Below are 19781 nucleotides of genomic sequence, written 5' to 3' on the forward strand. Positions count from 1 at the left end.
CTTTCTGCAGCAGCTGCCTGGAAGTGCCGGGGCTGGTGGTGGGGGCATCAGGCGGGTGCCGGGTGGGCCGGCGGGGGGCGGGGCGTGCGTGCGAGCGGGTGTCAGGGATGTGTCAGGCGTGTGTGGTGCGGGAGGACTGTTACGGGGCTGGCGTGTGTCGGTGGGCATGGGCGGGAGGACTCGCGTCGGGCAGGTGTGGGGCGGGCGTTGGGCCGAGCGAGCCCTGGTGAGGCTGGCGTGCTCCCGTGTTTTTCAGGTGCCTCCGCTTCCCGTCGGGCCGCCCATTGCGCCCCTGGCCTCCATGGACGGCCTCTCCACAGCTCTGCCCGACCTGCCGGCCGCCACCGGGCCCGCCGTCCCCTCCGTCCCCGCTCCCTCTCAGTATTTCTCTCCCGCTGTCATCTTGCCAAGCCTCCCGCTCAGCGCCGCCGCCGCCGCCCCCCTGCCCGCGTCACCAGCCCTGCCCCTGCAGGCGGTCAAGCTGCCCCACCCCACCGGGGCGCCGCTCGCCGTGCCGTGCCGGACCATTGTGCCAAACGTGGCGGCCACCGCCACCGCCATCCCTCTGCTGGCTGTGGCCCCGCAGGGTGTGGCCGCCCTGTCCATTCACCCGGCCGCTGTGGCTCAGCTCCCGGCCCAGCCCGTGTACCCGGCAGCCTTTCCGCAGATGGTGCCCAGCGACGTCCCGCCTTCTCCCCTCCACGCGGCGCAGAACGTGCGGGCTGCCCCGTCCCAGCCTGCGCCCCCCACGCTGCCGCAGCCCCACCAGCCAAGCGTCACACACCTTCCAGAGCAGGCCGCTGCGGCAGGTGGGGCGGGGAGCCAGGTAATCCACCTGCCACGCAGGGCCCGCCCTCAGGTCCCGGAAGACGGCCTTAGCTGCTGACCCAGAGAGGTTCTCTGGCCTCTGCTTCTCCGTAGACCCGGGGGAGGAGGAGGGGTGGGCGAGCGGGCAGTTCTGTCCCTCGGCTGTGGCTTCTCATGCCACGTGTGGCATGCCTGCTGTATCCAGAGTCGCAGCTGCGGGAGTTGGGGTGACTGATGCTTCCACTATTGGGCTCTTTAGAGGGTCAGTGTTAGCTGCTGCTGCTGGTGGTGATGGTGGTGGTGATGATGATGGGGTCCCTGGCCATGCCTTCTCCAGGCGGGGTCTAGAGCCCGTGTCTCAGCTCCAGGCGGGGCACCTGGGAGCCGGCTAGTGGCTCACCCCCATCCCAGCAGCCCGGGAGCAAGGCAGACGGGGCTCTGAGGAAGCGGACAGGCAGTGCTAAGGGCACACAGCTGTGGGTTTCAGGATGGCCAGAGCAGACAGGGATGACCCCTGGGGTCAGATGGGCACCTTAGGTGGCTTGCTGTGTGGACAGTGAAGGGCTGGCCTTCCCAAGACTCCATGCACCTGTTGGAGCTCTAAGCTGTTTTCCAACCTCACGTGAGGAGAGGAGCGGGAGTGGGGCCTCTCACCTGGGAGCTTGTTACCTGGGGACCTGTCACCTGGGCCCCCCCCCCCCCCCGGGCCCCAAGTCTCAGCAGCTGTGGCCGCAGCGAGCTATTTGCCTTCTGAGCTAAGGTCCCTCTCCTGTGTGCTGGGGCCAGTAGCCCCCCTTGGGCCTCGCGTTGAAGATCTACCCCCAATGCGCATGGAAGAGCCAGGTGTCACTTTGCACTCTCTAGTCTCGAGTACGACCGCGCATCTGGAGAGCACACAGGTTCTCCTGGCTGTTGATTCTCAATGCCTGATTCCAGGAAGGATTTGTTGGTGAAAGCAGGGCTGGTTTGTGTTGACAGCAGGGGGCGGAGGAGATGCAGCAGTCTGGCGCCCAACCGAACAAGCACCCGCCTGGCCCGTTAGTTGGGGTGACATCCGCTCAACCAGTCGGGGCTGTTTGCAGAAAGCCAAGGGTGACATGGAGGCCTGGGGTCTGCAGTGTCAGGGCCTGGACTGGTGCCTCTCTGCCTTCTGGCCTGGTGTGTGGGTCGCTGGCTCAGCCGGCAGCTGGGGCAGGCGCCGTGTGCCCACAGGCTGTTGGCCATGCCTGGCGGCCTCCCGGCGTCTGTGGTTTATGGACGGGCCGGGCTGGCCGCCTCACGGCCTCCCTGTGCTGAGAGAAGACTCCCGTGAACACAGCAGCCGGGGGTCCTTCCGGGGGAGAAGGGGCTGTGGCTTTCACAGCCGATCCCCACGCCAGCGCGGCTAGCAGCGGGCCTTCATGTTCCTGACCTCAACCTGGAGGCAGGGCGCGATGGAGGCTCCCGCTCTTTCATTGGGGACCCGCCTTCCGCCTTGTCTTCTCAGCTGTCCCACCGGGAGCTTTTAGAGGGTCTGTGAGGAGCCCAGTCCGTGTCCCGAACCGCCCTCTGCAGGCCGAAGTCCTCGCTCCTCCCGCACGTAGCTGACAGAAGGCCGGGGCAGTGTGTGGGCCAGGTCCCTCGGTGGCCCTGGGGAGCCCTGTCCATTGCTGAGTACTGGCCACTATTAGAGCTTCCCAGCTGGACTTAAGTTCGGAAGTGAAGTGTGGTTTTAGGTTTCATGGCACAGAGACGAGGACTTGGAAGTGCCCGTTGTTAGCGGTTACTGCTAAATGTGTGTGTTAACGTGTCCTGGGGCCAGGGGCCAGATTGCAGAGGAACGCCCATCACCCAGCCCTGAGTGGGTGCGCCTGCCTGGACCAGGAAGCACCTGCTTTGGCCCAGGACTCCCCCCCCCCCCCCCACCTCTTGGCGGAGGCATGGCGGGCACTCCAACTGGCTTCCCTGTCCCCTGTGCCCCCAGATCTTGCTTGGCCACCCGCCTCCGTACGCTGTGGATGTCGCCGCCCAGGTCCCCACGGCACCCGTGCCAGCCGCCATCCTCTCCCCACCTCTGCCCGAAGTGTTGCCGCCTCCTGTCCCCGAGCTGCCTCAGCTCCCCAGCTCCCTGGCCCCCGTGGTGGTGGCGGCCTCTCAGAACTTGCCCGTCCAGACCACGCCGCTCCTGCCGCCCACCTCCCACCCACCACCGCCCACCGGGCCCGGGGTCGCCAGCCCCTGCCCGGCCGTGCAGCTGACAGTGGAGCCGGCCCCGGAGGTATGTGCCCCTGCCCCCTGCCCCCCGCACCCCCCCACCCCTGACCCCAGTAACCCCCTGAGCAGCGGTCTTAGGTCTCCGCCCTGGAGACCTCAGGGCGGTGGGACACACTCAGGAAGGTGGAAGTGTACGCTGTGGCACCTGCAGGCACTCTTCTTCCGCTCCCGCTAGGAGAGTTGCGGTGCTCCCTCGGGGGGACGGGAAGGCCCGTGTGCTCTCCTGAGGGGATGACCGCAGCGGGGCGGCAAACGGTGTGCCCTTGCTTTCAGGAATTCCACGAAACGGAAGCTCTCGAGCCTGCCACCTTGTGTGGTCGGCTTCCCGGGCTGGCGAGGTGGGGGGACAGCAGGCCGTGTGCAGCTGTGTGGTGGGGAAGCCAGTATAACCCGTCCTCCCGTCCGTGGTCTTGTTTCAGGAGCAGTCCTCTCAGGAGAAGCAGCCCAGCGCCCCGCAGAGCTGTGACAGGTACCGGCCCAGCTGGCCCGCGGGCTCCCATGTCCACCCAGGCCCTCCCGCACTGCAGCTGCACACAGACCCCTGCCACCCTCGCCCTCGCCGGTCACAGCATCTAGCAGCGTCACCCGTTTCCGAGCCTGACTTGGCGGAGCTTCTCTGAAGTCCTCCGGGGTCTGGGTCCAGGTCCTGGCACCTGTCTGTGGTGCCTAGCATGTACCAGAAAAGGAGGCAGTGGGCAAAGAGTGGGCCGAGTGTGGCCCATGCCCCCAGCCTCCCGACTCCGTGGCTGTTGGCCACCTGTCTTTGCCTACCCATAGAGCTTGTCACACTGGGGGACGGAACTGGATGCAGGAAGTGCTCATGCGTCCTGGTGTGCCAGCCCCAGTCAGTGCTGAGCACTCCCTCCTCAAACCCTGCTATGGCCCCAGGTGGTTGTTGAGTTCCTGTTGCACAGATGGGGAAACTGAGGCACAGGGGAGGATTTTCTTAATCCCCATGTGTTCCGTGAGCCAGCTGGGCCTGAGTCACAGATCAGGACTCAGGGAGGACAGAGGTCCCGTGTCAGACAGCCCTACGACCCCAGTGCCACTGAGGACAGGCCTTATGGTGGGAGAGGGGGCTGGGGGCCCTGAAGGTGGGATCGGGGCTGGCCTCACATCCTCTAGCTTTTCTGGCTATTTCCTGATCTCGCGTGATGACCGTCTGCGGGTGGCTGTAACGTTGGGTTTTCACACAGCTACGGAGGCTCCGACGTTCCCTCTGGAAGAGAGATGAGCGACAGTTGTGAGGGTGCATTTGGTGGTGGGAGGCTGGAGGGCAGGGCCGCCCGGAAACATCACCGCAGGTCCACGCGTGCGCGCTCCCGCCAGGAGAGAGCCAGCCGCCCCCGGCTCACCATCCTGAATGTGAGTGGCCCGGCAGGGCAGGCCCGTGGGCACGGGGCTCCCCGGACGCGGCCCGCTCGCGGTCTCACCACCCCCGTGTCCTGCAGGTATGCAACACGGGCGACAAGATGGTGGAGTGCCAGCTGGAGACGCACAACCACAAGATGGTGACGTTCAAGTTTGACCTAGACGGGGACGCGCCTGACGAGATCGCCACCTATATGGTGAGGCCAGGTGTCTTCCCCTGACGTAGGAAGGCCATCTCCTGCTTCCGCTGTCCCCTGGGGGCGCTGCTGCTGTCACTGAGCCGCCCCTGGGCCGAGCGCGGGGCGGACGTGAAGTGCACCCGTCAGGGAACATCTCGTGCGGCGAGGCCCACGGCGTGTCCCCCTGAGCAGGGCTGCCTGTGACGTTGCAGGTGGAGCACGACTTCATCCTGCAGGCCGAGCGAGAGACGTTCATCGAGCAGATGAAGGACGTCATGGACAAGGCGGAGGATATGCTCAGTGAGGACACGGACGTCGACCGGGGCTCCGACCCCGGGGTGAGCCCGCCGCACCTCAGCACCTGCGGCCTGGGCACTGGGGAGGTGAGTCCCGGGAGGGCCGGGCCGCTGGAGGGTCTGCAGGTCACGCGGCTTTGGGTGAGGTGGCCCGGAGGGTGGGCGCTTGCGGCTCAGGGAGGGTCGACCGGGCTCCGGAGGCCCCTTGGGCGGCCACGCTGGGCTCTGCGGGAGGTTCTCGTTCCACACGGTCTGCTGATCTCTGCTCCTGTACCTCCCAGGAGAGTCGCCAGTCCCAAGCAAACGCCCCCGTGTATCAGCAGAACGGTACGTCTGCCTTCTGGGCCCGCACCTGCCATCCTGACCTACCTCTGGAAGAGGCATTTCTGTCCTTGTCCCTTCCCTGTCTCTTGGGCGCTTGATAAGACCGTGTTGAGCATATCATAAGGGGGTTCGGCCACGAAACTGGGGGGTTTGCTGGCGGGTGTGGTGAGCACCCCCCAGGTGCAAGGATAGCTGACCCTGAGGAGCTGGGTGCGGCCCTGGTGGGGACTGAGCACAGCATGGACTGGCCGCTGCCTCCGTCCCCCCTTTGTTGATGGCATTGCCAGCGTCCTGGGAACAAGCCCGTGTCGAGGGTGTTGTGTGAGCCCCAGGCTTCCGGGGAGGAGTCCCCCCAGGCGGGCTGCACGTGCCCCCCCTCTGGTGTGAGAAGGGCAGGTCTGGTGCCAATGGCGAGGGGTCCTGTCAGCCATGGGAGAAACTCACTCTGTCTCTCCTGCTGTTTTCCTCTGTCTGTAGTTCTGCACACGGGCAAGAGGTGGTTTATCATCTGCCCGGTGGCTGAGCACCCAGCGGCGGAGGCCCCTGAGCCTTCACCGCCACTTCCTCTGAGCTCCGTGCAGCCAGAAGCCAGCCAAGGTAAGAGCAGCCGGAAGTTGCACGCTCTTCTGCCCGGTAGCTTGGTCACTCGGCGTGCCGGCTCAGCCCGCACCGTCACCCCAGAGCCCAGCATGGCTCGTGGACCTCATCAAGTCCACCTGGTTTTCCACCCAGTCAAGGTGGCGCTCAGGCTCGGGCTGCCCTTACTGTCCTCGTGCAGGTGACGTGCCCGGCCGCTCAGCCGTGTGCCCAGGGACTCTGACCTTGCTCTCTCTGTCTTACCGCCGTGGGCGATGGCTCCCACCTCCTTATTTCTTCCCTCTGTGTGGCCCACCTGTAGGACACCCTCCTCCTTACTCCGCTTACTCTGGGGGTGGAGTGGGAAAGTCCCTTTCAGTACTAAGGCTCTGATTTTAAATTGTCCCCAAGGAGAACTAATACCGATTTGGCCGTGTGGGGACAGATGCCAGCAAGCTTGCCCTTGGGGCGATCGTTAAATCCTTATTCCGTGGTCCCTTGGGAGGCTGAAAATAATCACTTGAACAGATTAAGGTCTAATTCCCTGTAAGCTGGCAGGAGAAAGTTGCCAGTTATGTAATTTGACCTAACTTTATGGCACATGGGTGAAAAATATTTGTAAATCATTTTTCATTTTATATCATGAGCTCCCGTTGGCTTCTGTTATACTTCTGAAGGTTTGTTCCCATGGGGAAAAGGTCAGCCTGATAACAGAATCCCAGCACAGCCATAAACAGACCTGGTGACCTCAGGTAAAGGACCTGGCCCACCCTGGATGAGGCGTCAGGGGAACAGCAGCATTGTCTGCAGTGGCTCAGTTTTAAAATAAGAATATGCTTGATTTAATACACACACATCCAGTTAACTAGAGGGAGAAAAACCTTTATAAAGTCAGTTTTCATTGTGGTGCATTGATTCACAGGACGTGCCCAACTTAAACCCTAATTCCCTCATCTGTTCACTGATCTCAGAGAAACTTTGGGAGCCAGTTTCCTTACTTATTTGAAAAAAAAAAAAAGTAGCTACTGTCAGGGACAGCAGATTTGTTCATTGGGATGCACCATCCCCTGAGGATGAGAGAAGTTGGATGATCGTCAGCTTGAAGGTCCTTGGGCATCAAAGGCAGTGCAGATCAGGCCAGGGTCCAGGGGAGGGTGGAGACCCAGGACGTGGGGTAGCTCGGTGCTGGCCCTGCTCCCCTGGAGGCAATTCCCATTCCTGAAAGGTGACTGAGAGGCTGAGGGCTGAAGCTTCAGCAGGCTGGAGAGAAGGCGCGGAGTCCTGCTGGAGAAGTGACAGGCCAGGCAGAGAAAGGAGCCACCTCAGCATGGCGCCTGCATTGGGGTAATGTTGGAGCATGTGCCGTGTGCTCAAGCAGAAGCACGCAGGTCCTCTCTGGAGGAGGGTAGCTCCGTTCTGGACCTCACGGTTGTGCACCTTTTGAACGCACTACTTGACTCACGATAAGAAATTGAGAGTCTGGGTGATAAGGAGTTTGCACACAATAGCAGCCCTTCACTGAGCCTAGCCCCGTGCCGGCACAGCTCTTTGAGACTTGGGAAGTAAGTAGCAACAGGGGGATGGGGGAAGTGAGCCAGAATTCCAGGGATTCCTGGGCTGGTGGTGAGCTTATAGCATTTCCCTCTGGTGCCTCCTGGCCTGAGGTCAGGGCAGTGTGCAGCCTGGGAGTGAGTGCTGGGTGCAGACAGGGAGGCTCCGGGAGATGCCCGCTACTTTCCTTGCAGAGCAAGAGGGTGAACAAATTCCTAAAGCACAGAGCATGGTGTGGGGTCCTCCCTGTCCACCCCCCACCCCCAACATTTCTGAGGGGCAGCAGCAGCAACAGGAACCAACGCAGTGGAAGTGGAGAGGCTTTCTGCTGGGTGGAGCCAGAAGTCAGAGGAAAAAGGATACAAAATCAAAACCATTGCTCTTTTCACTTTCTTCTCTCCTGCCACTGGGCTCTGCTCCTCTCAGTTGTTCAAGTGGATGGTTTCAGGGGACTGGAAAGGGGTGTCATGGATCTGAGATATCATGCAAAAGGAGGAGGTTGGGGAGGAATCCCATGAAGTTGTTTATGAACTCCTGGGCTTACCCTCGTCCTGTGTGTGTATGGATCTGATCCTAATTAGCACATGATAAGCTGAGAACTGAGCTGATGGATAGACTGACATTGTAGCCACAGCTCTTAGAAGGTGGATTGTAACTCGCAGCTTGAATCTGACCAGGTTAGTTGTCTGCTAAAGGAAACATCAGCATTTCACCATAGGAGTTCAAGAGATGTAGGGTCTCATGGTATTCAAAATCCAGACTAATGCAGTCCAACCAGTGTAATCCAAATACCCCTCAAATGAAAAACAATAAAAATGCCAGCTTGCGTTGGAAAAAGACCACCAACAATGACAAGACAAAATAGATGTTGGGATGATCTCACAAAGACTTTCAAGAAACAATTGTAAACATGATCCAACAAGCAATTATAAACGTTCTTGAAACAAATGCTGAGGTGGAAAGTGTTCATGAAGAAAGGGAGTACAAAGAGGAGACAGAAACTTGAAATACCTGGAACTATCTAATCAGAACTTAGAAAAAGATGAACAGAGCTTCACGGACTGTGGAACGGCACGGAGGTCTACTGTTTGTGTCATTAGTCCCAGAAGCAGAAGAGAAGGAGTGCAGAGCTGAGAAAATATTTGAGGAAACAATGCAGAAAACTTCCCAAGTTTGGTGACATTCGGACAAACCTATAGATTGAAGAAGCCGAATGAATCCCAAAAAGGACAAACCCAAAGAAATCCATACCTGGACACATAAACTGCTGAGAAATAGAGAAAGAAAAAACTGTGAAAGCAGCCAGAGGAAAATGATGTATGACCTGGAGGGGAGCAGTGTTTAAATGACTGCAGGTTTCTCACCAGAAACTGTGGAGTCCAGAAGGAAGTGGCATGGCATTTCTAAAGCATTGAAGGAAAAAACCTGTCAGCCCAGAATTCTGTTTTCAGAGAGAACACCAAAAAAAAAAATCCAGAAAGAAAAAGAAAAGAAAGAATAAACAAGATTTTTAAAAGAGGGGAACAAGGGACAAACAAATCATAGGTCTACATCTAAACAATAATTGAATTAAATGTAAGTGGTCTTAGCACATCCTTGAAAAGACAGAGATTTGTGAGACTGGGTTAAAAGAAAATTTGACTTAATTGTTATCTATAAGCAACTTCAAATATAATGCTATAGGTACATTAAAAGAAAAAGCATGACGAAGATATAACATGCAAACACTAATCAAAAGGTCACTGGAATGGCTATTTAATATGCAAAATGGACTTCTAGAGCAAAGAAAATGACCAGGAATAAAAAATAACAACAAAAACAACATTACAACCTAGAAGAAAAAAAAAAAAGGTAAGTTCCTGGAAACACATAATCTTCCAAGACTGAATCACAAAGAAATAGAAAATCCGAGTAGATAGATTATAAGTAATGAAATTGAATCAGTAATTTAAAAACTTCCCAAAAAACAAAAGTCCAGGACCAGATGGCTTCAGGTGAATTCTACCAAGCATTTATTTTATTTATTTTTATCAGAAGGGGAATTTTTTTATTAAGAAAATAAAAATGAAATAACAAAACACATGCAGTTGAAGTTTTGTATAGAGAGCAATTTGTAGCAAGAAATGCTTATATTATAAAACAAAGGTCTTTAATCAACTATTTATACTTCCACCGTAAGAAACACCTAAAAATAATATAACACTGTCTGGTAACAATAGTGGAATTAAAAGAAAAACTTTTTTTTGAGCAGTACTCAATTTTTAATTTTGATATTTAATTTTATTTTAATCACCTGGTGCTCATCATGACAAGTGCACTCCTTAATGCCCATCACCAGTTTCACCCATCTCCCACCCACCTCCCTTCTGGTCACCATCAATTTGTTCTCTATAGTTAAGAGTCTGTTTCTTGGTTTGCTTTTCTTTTTCCCTTTGCTCATTTGTTTTTTCCTTAAACTCTACATATGAGTGAAGTCACATGGTACTTGTCTTTCTCTGACTGAATTACTTTGCTTAGTGTTCTACTCTAGCTCCATCCATGTTAATTGCAAATGGCAAGATTTCATTCTTTTTTATGGCCGAAATAATATTCCATTGTGTGTGTGTGTGTATATATATACATATATACATATATACATATATATATATATACACACACCACATCTTCTTTATCCACTCATCAGGTGATGGACATTTGGGCTCTTTCCATATCTTGGCTGTTGTAAATAATGCTACTATAAACATCAGAGTCTATGTATCCCTTTGAGTTAGTGTTTTTGTATTCTTTGGGTAAATACTCAGTTGTGCAATTACTGGATCATAGGGTAGTTCTATTTTTAACTTTTTGGGGAACTTCTGAACTGTTTTCCAGAGTGGCTGTACCAGTTTGCATTCCCACCAGTAATGCACGGGAGTTTCCCTTTCTACACGTCACCACCAGCACTTATTGTTTCTTGTGTTGTTGATCTGAGCCATTCTGAGAGGTGTCAGGTGATACCGTAGTTTTGATTTGCAGTTTCCCTGATAATCAGTGATGATGAGCATCTTTTCGCGTGTCTGTTGGCCATCTGTTATGTCTTCTTTGGAGAAATGTCTATTTATGTCTTCTGCCCATTTCTTAATTGGATTATTTGTTTTTTGGGGTGTTGAGTTTTATAAATTCTTTGTATATTTCGGATACCAACTCCTCATCAGATATATCATTTGCAAATATCTTCTCCCTTTTACAGGTTGCCTTTTAGTTTTGTTGGTTACTTTGCTGTGCAGAAGTTTTTTTATTTTGATGTAATCTCAATAGTTTGTTTGCTTTTATTTCCCTCACCTTGGGAAAGAATCTAGAAAAACTTTGCTATGGCCAATGTCAGAGAAATTAATGCCTGTGCTTCTAGGATTTTTATGGTTTCAGGTCTCACATTTAGGTCTTTAATGCATTTTAGTTTATTTTTGTGTAAGGTGTAAGAAAGGGGCCCAGTTTCATTCTTTTGCATGTTGCTGTCCAGTTTTCCCAACACCATTTGTTTTGGGAAAACCAGAGACTGTTTTTCCCATAGGATATTCTTTCCTGCTTTGTCAAAAATTGACCACATAATTGTGGGTTTATTTCTGGGTTTTCTATTCTGTTCTATTGATTGATGTGTCTGTTTTTGTACCATACTATCTTGATTACTATAGCTTTGTAATGTAACTTGAAGTCCAGAATTGTGATGCCTCCAGGAGCTTAGCTTTTCTTTTTCAAGATTGCTTTGGCTATTCAAGGTCTTCTGCAGTTCCATATAAATTTTAGGATTGTTTGTTCTAGTTTTGTGAAAAATGCTGTTGGTATTCTCGTAAGGATTGCATTAAATGTGTAGATTGCTTTTGGTAGTATAGACATTTTACAGTATTTGTTTTTCCAATCCATGAGCATTGGAATGCGTTTCCATTTCTTTGTGTCATCTTCAGTTTCTTTCATCAGTGTTTTATAGCTTTCAGAGTACAGATCTTTTACTCCTTGGTTAGGTTTGTTCCTAGGTATCATCATTTTTGTGCAATTGTAAATGGGATTGATTCTTTGATTTCTCCTTCGGCTTCATTATTGGTGTGTAGAAATGCAACAGATTTCTGTACATTGATTTTATATCCTGACTTTTCTGAATTCGTGTATCAGCTCTAGCAATTTTTTGGTGGAGTCTTTCAGGTATACTGTATAGAATATCCTGTCATTTGCAAATAGTGAAAGTCTGACTTCTTCCTTGCTGGTTTGGATGCTTTGTATTTCTTTTTGTTGTCTGATTGCTGAGGCTAGGACTTCCAGTACTATGTTGACTGAAAGTGGTGAGAGTGGATATCCCTGTCTTTTATTCCTGACCTTAGGGGAAAGGCTGTCAGTTTTTCCCCCTTCAGGATGATGTCAGTTGTATATTTTTCAGATATGGCCTTTATTACATTGAGGTATGTTCCCACTAAACCTACTTTGTTGAGGGTTTTTATCATGAATGCATGTTGTGCTTTGTCAAATGCTTTTTCTGCACCTATTGAAAGGATCATATGGTTCTTACCCTTCTCTTACTGATGTAATGTATCACATTGATTGGTTTGTGAATGTTGAACCATCCTTTCAGCCCAGCAGTAAGTCCCACTTGATCGTGGTGAATGATTTTTTTTTTTTTTAATGTATTGTTGGATTCGGTTTGCTAGTATTTTGGGTGGGGGGAATTTTGGATTTATGTTCATCATGGGTGTTGGCTTGTAGTTCTCTTTTTTAGTGGTGTCTTTATCTGGCTTTGGTATTAGGGTAATGTGGCTTCATAGAATGAATTTGGAAGTTTTCCTTCCATTCTATGTTTTGGAATAGTTTGAGAAGAATTCTTAACTTTCCTTTAAATGTTCGGTAAAATTCACCTGTGTGAAGCCATCTGGTCTTGGACTGTTGTTGGGAGTTTTTTGATTACTGATGCAATTTCATTGTTGGTGATCAGTTTGTTCAAATATTCTATTTCCTCCTGCTTCAGTTTTGGAAGGTGTTTCTAGGAATTTATCCATTTCTTCTAGGTTGTCCAATTTTTGGCATATAGTTTTTCATGATACTCTTTTATAATTATTTGTATTTTTGTGGTATTGATATTTATTTTTTCTCTCATTTTAATTTTGTTTTAGTCTTTTTTCCCCTTGATAAGTGTGGCTAGAGGTTTATCAATTGTATTGATTTTTTTTTTTTTTTTCCAAAGAGCCAGGTCTTAGTTTCATTGATCTGTTCCATTGTTTTTTGGTTCCTAAATCATTTGTTTCTGCTGTAATCTTTATGATTTCCTTCCTTCTACTGTTTTGGGATTTTGTTTGTTCTTTTTCTACTAACTTTAGGTGTAAGGTTAGGTTGTTTATTTGAGATTTTTCTTGCTTCTTGAGATAGGCCTCAAGAAGCCTATTTATTGCTATATATTTTCCTCTTAGAACTACCTTTGCTGTATCTCAGAGGTTTTAGAGCGTTGCATTTTCATTTCCATTTGTTTCCATGTGCTTTCTGATTTCCTCTTTTATTTCCTGGTTTACTTATTTATTATTTAGTAGTGTGTTATTTAACCCTTTAATCTTTCCAGATTTTTTTGTGGTTGACTTCTAGTTTCATAGTGTTGTGGTCATATGACTTCGATCTTTTTGAATTTGTTGAGGCTTGTTTTGTGGCCCAGTGTAATTGAATATATTCTGGAGAATGTTCCATGTGCACTTGGAAAGAATGTGTCTTCTGCTGTTTGGGGATGGAGTGTTCTGAATGTATCTGTTAAATCCATCTGGTTCAATATGTCACTCAAAGCCATTGCTTCCTTGTTGCTTTTCTGTTTAGATGATCTGTGCATTGATGTAAGTAGGGTATACAGTCCCCTACTATTATTGTATTATTATCGATTAGTTTCTATGTTTGTTATTGTTTTATGCATATGGCTGGTCTCATGTTGGGTGCATAAATATTTATAATTATTATATCTTCTTGTTGGATTGTCCTCTTTATTATTATATAATGGCCTTCTTTGCCTCTTGTTACAGTGTTTTAAAGTCTGTTTTGTTCAATATAAGTAATGCTACTCCAGCTTTCTTTTGACATCCATTTGCATGATAAATGTTTCTCCATCCCCTCACATTCAATAGTCAGGTGTCTTTAGGTCTGAAATGAGTCTTTTGTAGGCAGCATAGATGGGTCTTGTTTTTTAATCTGTTCTGTCACTGTTTGTGTTTTGGTTGGAGCATTTAGTCCATTTACATTCAAAGTAATTATTGATAGATATGTATCTATTGACATTGTTTTGTCGTTTCTGAAGATTTTCTCTGATTCTTCGTTTCCTTTTTCTCGTGGTTTTCTGATTTTCTTTAGTGATATATTTGGATTTAATTATTTTTATTCTTTGCATATTTATTAATGGTTTTTGATACATGATTACCATTAAGTTTTTATAGAACATTTGCTGCATATAGCAGTCTGTATTAAGTCAATGATCATTCAAGTGTGAACCTGTTCTTTACTCTTGTCCTTCTTACGTTTTAGGTATATGGTATCATGTTCTACCTCCTTTTATTTTGTGAGTTCCTTGACTGAATATTTACAGAAATACTCATATTTACTTCTTCTGTGTTTCCTGCAGTTATACTGTCACTTTTGGTCTCTCCTTTCAAAACGTTCCCCCTTAATATTTCTTGCAGGGCTGATTTAGTGGTCATGAAGTCCTTTAAGTTTGTTTGTTTGTATAGTTTTTGTTTTTTTGGTCTGGGAAACTTGTTATCTCTCCCTCTATTCTGAGTGGTAGCCTTGCTGGATAGAGTATTTTTGACTGTAGATTTTTACCATTCAGCACTTTGACTATGTCATGCTACTCTCTTCTGGCCTGCGAAGTTTCTGTTGAGAAATCTGCTCATAGCCTTATGTGGTTTCCCTTGTATGTAACTGTTTTATTTTGTCTTGCTGCTTTAAGTGTCTTTTCTTTATCACTATATTTTGCCATTTTAATTACAACATATCTGGGTATGGATCTGGTTTTGTTTATTTTAATGGGAGTTTCCTGTGCATTCTGGATCTGGATGTCTGTTTCCTTCCCCAGATTAGGGAAGTTTTCAGCTATTATTGTTTCAAATAAATTTCGTGCTCCCTTTTCTCTTTCTTCTTTTGAGGTTCCTATAATACAGATGTTATTATGTTTGAGTCACTGAGTTACCTAAGTCTGTTCTTGTATTGCATAATTCTTTTCTCTCTCTTTTTGTTCAGCTTGATTAATTTTCATTCCTTTGTCTTGTAGGTCATTAATTTCTTCTTCCCGTTTGCTATTCATTCCATCAAGCATATTTCTCATTTTGTTTATTGCGCCTTTTATCTCTCCTATGTTATTCCTTATCTTGGTGTTAAGGGTCTCAGTCACGTCTTCCACCCTTTTCTCAAGTCCAGTGAGCATCCTTATGATTGTTGCTTTAAATACTCCTTCAGGCATGTTATTTATATCTGTTTCTTTTAGGTCTCCAGCTGTGGCCTTGTCATGTTCTTTCATTTGGGATAAATTTCTCTGTGTTCTCATTTTGTCTACATCCCTGTGCCTGTTTCTGTGTGTTAGGCAAGCCAGCTATGTCTTCTGTTCTTGAGGCTAATGGCCTTATTAAGAGGAAATCATACAGTGCCCTGCAGTGTTGTGTCCCCTGTTCCTCAGGGTCTCACACTTCAGGGAGTGTCTCCAGTGTGTGCTGTGTGGGCTATGCTTTTGTGTCCTGTCTGCTTTATTTTTCTGACCAGTTGACTTCAGGGGCTCTCTTTGTCTCCTGTGGGCAGTGTTTGGTTCCTGGCCTGAATGTGGCGTGTTTTAACTAGATGTGCTCTGGTCTGCTTGTGCAGTGAGCCTTATTGCCACTGCTGCCAGAACGGAAGCCGAGCAAAACTCCCAAGTTGGGAGATGCAGTGTGAGTAGCGGATTACACCGGTCTTCTCAGGGGGAGGAGGGGGTCCACTATGCTGGGCTTGAGGCAAGTGTGACTGGGAAGTGCGGTTTTTTTGGAGCATGGTCGGAGTGGGGCTTGGCATAAGCAAGTTAAGTAGAGCGCTGGTTTCCGCAGGTGGCCCTATGCTTATGCTGAGGGGCAGGGGAGGGAAATGACCCTGGAGAGCTCCTTTGTTCCCAGAGTGGTCTCTCTGTGAATGATGCCTCTCTGGGATGCACTCTGAGGTGAGCACACAACCTCCCTACCGTGTGCCCCGGGTGCTCTCTGGATCCCCATTTCCATACCGTATGCCTGCAGGTTGTTTGCCTGCCTTCTCTCCAAGAGCAGCATAGTACCTTCCAGGCTCTATCTCAGCCAAGCCCACTAACCTTTAAAACAACAGGTTTTAAGCCCCTCTGGTTGCAAGAACTCACAAAATTTGGTCCCTCTCGCTTTCCAGGCCAATTGCCATGGGGATTAGTTTTCCTTGTGTGCTCCCCCCGCATGTAAGTCTGTCTCTCATCCGTCTCTGTGACCATGGCGCCTTCCCCACTGCAGCAGTCACTCTCCATTTCTCTTCCAAACCATGGCTCTGACTTCCTTCTTTGTGTGGTCTCCTCTCTACCTTTAGTTGTGGAGTTCGTTTGCCAGTGTTCAGACAGATTTTGGGGCTTTTTAGGATGATTTCATAACGAGTTATATTTGTGGGAAGCATAGGGTCCTCCTACTCTGCTGCCATCTTTGCCTGTTGAATTCTATCAAACATCTAAAGAAAAGTTGGTGCCTGTCTTTCCATACTATTGCCGAAGAGGAATGAATGCATCCAAACTCATTCTGCGAGGCCAGCATCACCCTGATACCAAAGCAAAGACACTACAAAAAAAGAAAATTACAAATCAGTATCCTTGATGGGCCTAGATGCAAAAAGCCTTGACAAAATATTAGCAAATGAAATTCAACAATACATCAAAAGAACTTTTGTTAAGAACAAGACAAGGATGCCCACTCTCATCACTTTTATTCAACGTGGTACTGGAAGTCGTAGTCACAGCAGTTAGGCAATAAAAAGAAAGAAAAGGCACCCAAATTAAGTCAGAAAGGAAGCAGTAGAACTACCACTATACGCAGATGATGTGACGTCATATATAGAAAACTATAAAGGCTCCACCGAAAAACAGAACTAATACAAGCATATCTCATTTTATTGCACTTCACAGATACCCTGTTTTTTTACAGATTGAAGCATCGTGGCAGTCCTGTGTCAAGGGTCTATTGTCACAATTTTTCCAAAGGGATTTGCTCACTTTGTGTGTCTGTGTCACATTTTGGTAATTCTCAGAATACTTCAAGCTTTTTCATTATTATTATTATATTTCAAGTGCTCCATTCTCATGATAAAACTTAAATGGATGTTTATGGATGAGCAAAGAAAGTGGTTCCTTGAGGCGGAATCTACTCCTGGTGAAAATGCTATGAAGATTGTTGAAATGACAACAAAGGATTTAGAATATTATATAAACTTAGTCAATAAAGCAGTGGCAGCGTTTGGGAGGATTGACTTCAGTTCTGAAAGAAGTTCAGTGGTATCAAACAGCATTCATGCTACAGGGAGATTGATTGTAAAAGGAGGAGTCAATGTGGCAGACTTCATTGTTGTCTCATTGGAAGAAAGTGCCACAGCCACCCCAATTTTCCACAGCCACCACCTTGATCAGGCAACAGCTATCAACATCAAGGCAAGACCAGCAGAAAGATTATTACTTGCTGTCAGCTCAGATGATAGTTAGCATTTTTGAGAGATAAAGCACTTTTTAAATGTTTATTTTTGAGAGAGTGCAAGCAGCAGAGGGGCAGAGAAAGGGGGACAGAGGATCTGAGGTGGGCTCCAGGCTGACAACAGAGAGCCTGACGCAGGGCTCAAATGCACGAACCATGAGATCATGACCTGCAAAGTCAGATGCTTCACCATCTGAGCCACCCACGTGTCTCAGAAATATTTCTAAGTTAAGGTGAAAAATTTGTAGTTGCATCAAAAAGAATAAAATACCTAGGAATAAATTTAACCAAGAATGGGAAAGAGCTGTACTCTGAAAACCATGATGTTGATGAAAGAAACTGACAATACAAATAAATAGAAAGATATACCTTGTTCATGGATTGGAAGAGTTAATATTGTTAAAATGTTCATATTACTACCAAAATATAGATTCATTGCAGTCCTATCAAAATATCAATAGCAGCTTTCACAGAACTGGAACAAAGAGTTGCAAGATTTGTGTGGAACCGCAGAAGACTCCAAATAACCAAAGCAGTCTAGAGAAAGAAGAACAAAGCTGGAGGTAGCATGCTCCCTGATTTCAGACTATATTATTAAGCTGTAGTAATCAAAACAGTGTGGTACTGGCATGAAAACAGACACACAGATCAGTGGAGTAGAATAGAGTCCAGAAATAAACCCATGCATATGTGGCCAATTATTCTGTGACAAAAGAGGAAAGAAAATACAGTGGGGAAAAGACAGTCACTTTAATAAATGTTGTTGGGAAAATTGGACAACTCCATGCAAAAGAATTAAACTGGACCACTCTCCTAGGCAAGGGCAACAAAAACTAAACAAATGGGGTTGCACCAAACTGGGAAGAGCTTTTGTGCAGCAAAGGAAACCATCAACAAAATGAAAAGGCAACCTTTTGGGAGAAGATGGGAGAAGATATTTGTAAACCATACATCTGATAAGGGGTTAATATCTAAAATATATAAATAACTTACACAAGTTAATTTAAAAAAACCCCACAACTTGATTAAATGGGCAGAGAACTTGAACAGACATTTCTCCAAAGAAGACATATCGTTGGCCAACAGACACATGAGAGGATGCTCAACATCTCTCATCATCAGAGAAACACAAGTCAAAACCACAAGGAGACACCACCTCACACCTGTCAGAATGGCTAGAAGAAAAAAAAAGACAAGAAATAACAAGTGTTGGTGGGGATGTGGAGAAAAGGGAACCCTTGTGCACTGCTGGAGGGAATAATTGGTGCAGCCACTATGGAAAACAGCATGGAGTTAACTCAAAAAATTAGTAAATATGTCTGTTATATGACTCAGAAATTCCATTTGTGGTATTTATCTAAAGAAAATGAAAACGCTAATTTGAAGAGATACATGCACTCCTGTGGCATTATTAGCATTATTGACAATAGCCCAGATATGGAAGCAACTTAAGTGTCTATCCAAAGATGAATGGATAAAGATGTCACACACACACACACACACACACACGCATATATTACTCAGCCATAAAAAAGAATGAAAGCTCATGATTTGCAACAACATAGATGGACTTGGAGGATATTATGCTAAGTGAAATGTCAGAGACAGATGCCATATTATTTCACTTACGTGTGAAATCTAAAAACAAATGAACAAAAAAGGAAAAGACAAATGAACAAAACAGAAATAGACTCATAGATACAGGAAACAGCTTTTGTTTACCAGAGAAGACAGGGGCTAGGAGATGAGCTAAGTAGGTAAAGGAGATTAAGAGGTACAGACATCAAGTTTTAAATAAGTCATGGGGATATAAAGTACAGTATAGGGAATATAGTCAGTATTGTAACAGTTGTATGGTGATAAATGCTAACTAGACTTACGGGGATCATTTTGTAATGTAGAAAAATATTAAATCAGTATGATGTGCACCCAAAACAAGTAGGATATTGTAAGTCAACTATGCTTCAGTTAAAGAAAGAAAAAAAAGAAACATTACATAAAAGGGCCAGTTAATTAAGATGATTTAACAGTTCTAAATATGAATGCACCTAACAGCAAAGCTTTATTTTGAAAGGAGACGTGAGCAAATCCACAATTATAGTTGAAGACTTTAACACTCTGCTCTCAGTAATAGATAAATCTGTAAGTTGAAGAATAAGTCTCAAGGAAAATTGGAAACATTTTGAAATGAACAAGAATGAAAATTCAACATATTAAAATTTGTGGAATGCAGCTAATGCAGTACTTAGAGGGAAATTTATAGCACTACATGGTTAGATGAAAAAAGAAGTCTCAATTCAATAACCCAAGCTTTCATCTTGAATTTAAAACACTAGGAAAAAATAAATCCAAAGCAAGCAAAATGAAGGGAATAAAGAGCAGGTATCAATGAAATTTGAAACAGAAAAACAACAGACAAAATGAATGAAACAAAAATTGGTTCTTTTAAAAAAATCGCTAATTTTGATAAATCTCTGAATACCAGTATCAAGAATAAAAGAGGAGAGCTATCACTACAGTACCTGCATAAAAGAATAACAATCATGGAATCATAGTCATGGAATACTAGGAACAAGCCTACACACGTGAATTTGATAACTTAGATGAAAGGGACTAATTCCACAAAGGCACAACCTGTGAAAACTCATCCAAGAGGGAATAGTTAACCTGAATGCTCCTGTACCAATTAAAAAGACTGATGTTATAGTGAAAAATCTCCC

At 47.2% G+C, this 19781-nt stretch overlaps 1 protein-coding gene across 11 annotated transcripts in view; it reads left to right on the top strand.

Annotated features, from left to right (window-relative positions):
• WNK2 (WNK lysine deficient protein kinase 2) overlaps window positions 1-19781 on the top strand; it is a 131728-nt gene that overhangs the window by 58838 nt on the left and 53109 nt on the right. For all 11 annotated transcript variants that reach the window (XR_006710484.1, XM_045470136.1, XM_045470135.1 and 8 more), the window contains 8 exons: window positions 257-826; window positions 2771-3064; window positions 3480-3529; window positions 4257-4425; window positions 4512-4628; window positions 4823-4993; window positions 5188-5233; window positions 5708-5827. Coding sequence is in view for 10 of the 11 variants with exons in the window: in XM_045470136.1 (XP_045326092.1) it covers window positions 257-826; window positions 2771-3064; window positions 3480-3529; window positions 4257-4425; window positions 4512-4628; window positions 4823-4993; window positions 5188-5233; window positions 5708-5827 (1537 nt within the window). In the remaining variant the exon portion in view is untranslated. The remainder of the gene's footprint in view (window positions 1-256; window positions 827-2770; window positions 3065-3479; window positions 3530-4256; window positions 4426-4511; window positions 4629-4822; window positions 4994-5187; window positions 5234-5707; window positions 5828-19781) is intronic.

This window comes from Leopardus geoffroyi, chromosome D4 (assembly GCF_018350155.1).
Source record: "Leopardus geoffroyi isolate Oge1 chromosome D4, O.geoffroyi_Oge1_pat1.0, whole genome shotgun sequence".
Classification (NCBI taxonomy): domain Eukaryota; kingdom Metazoa; phylum Chordata; class Mammalia; order Carnivora; family Felidae; genus Leopardus; species Leopardus geoffroyi.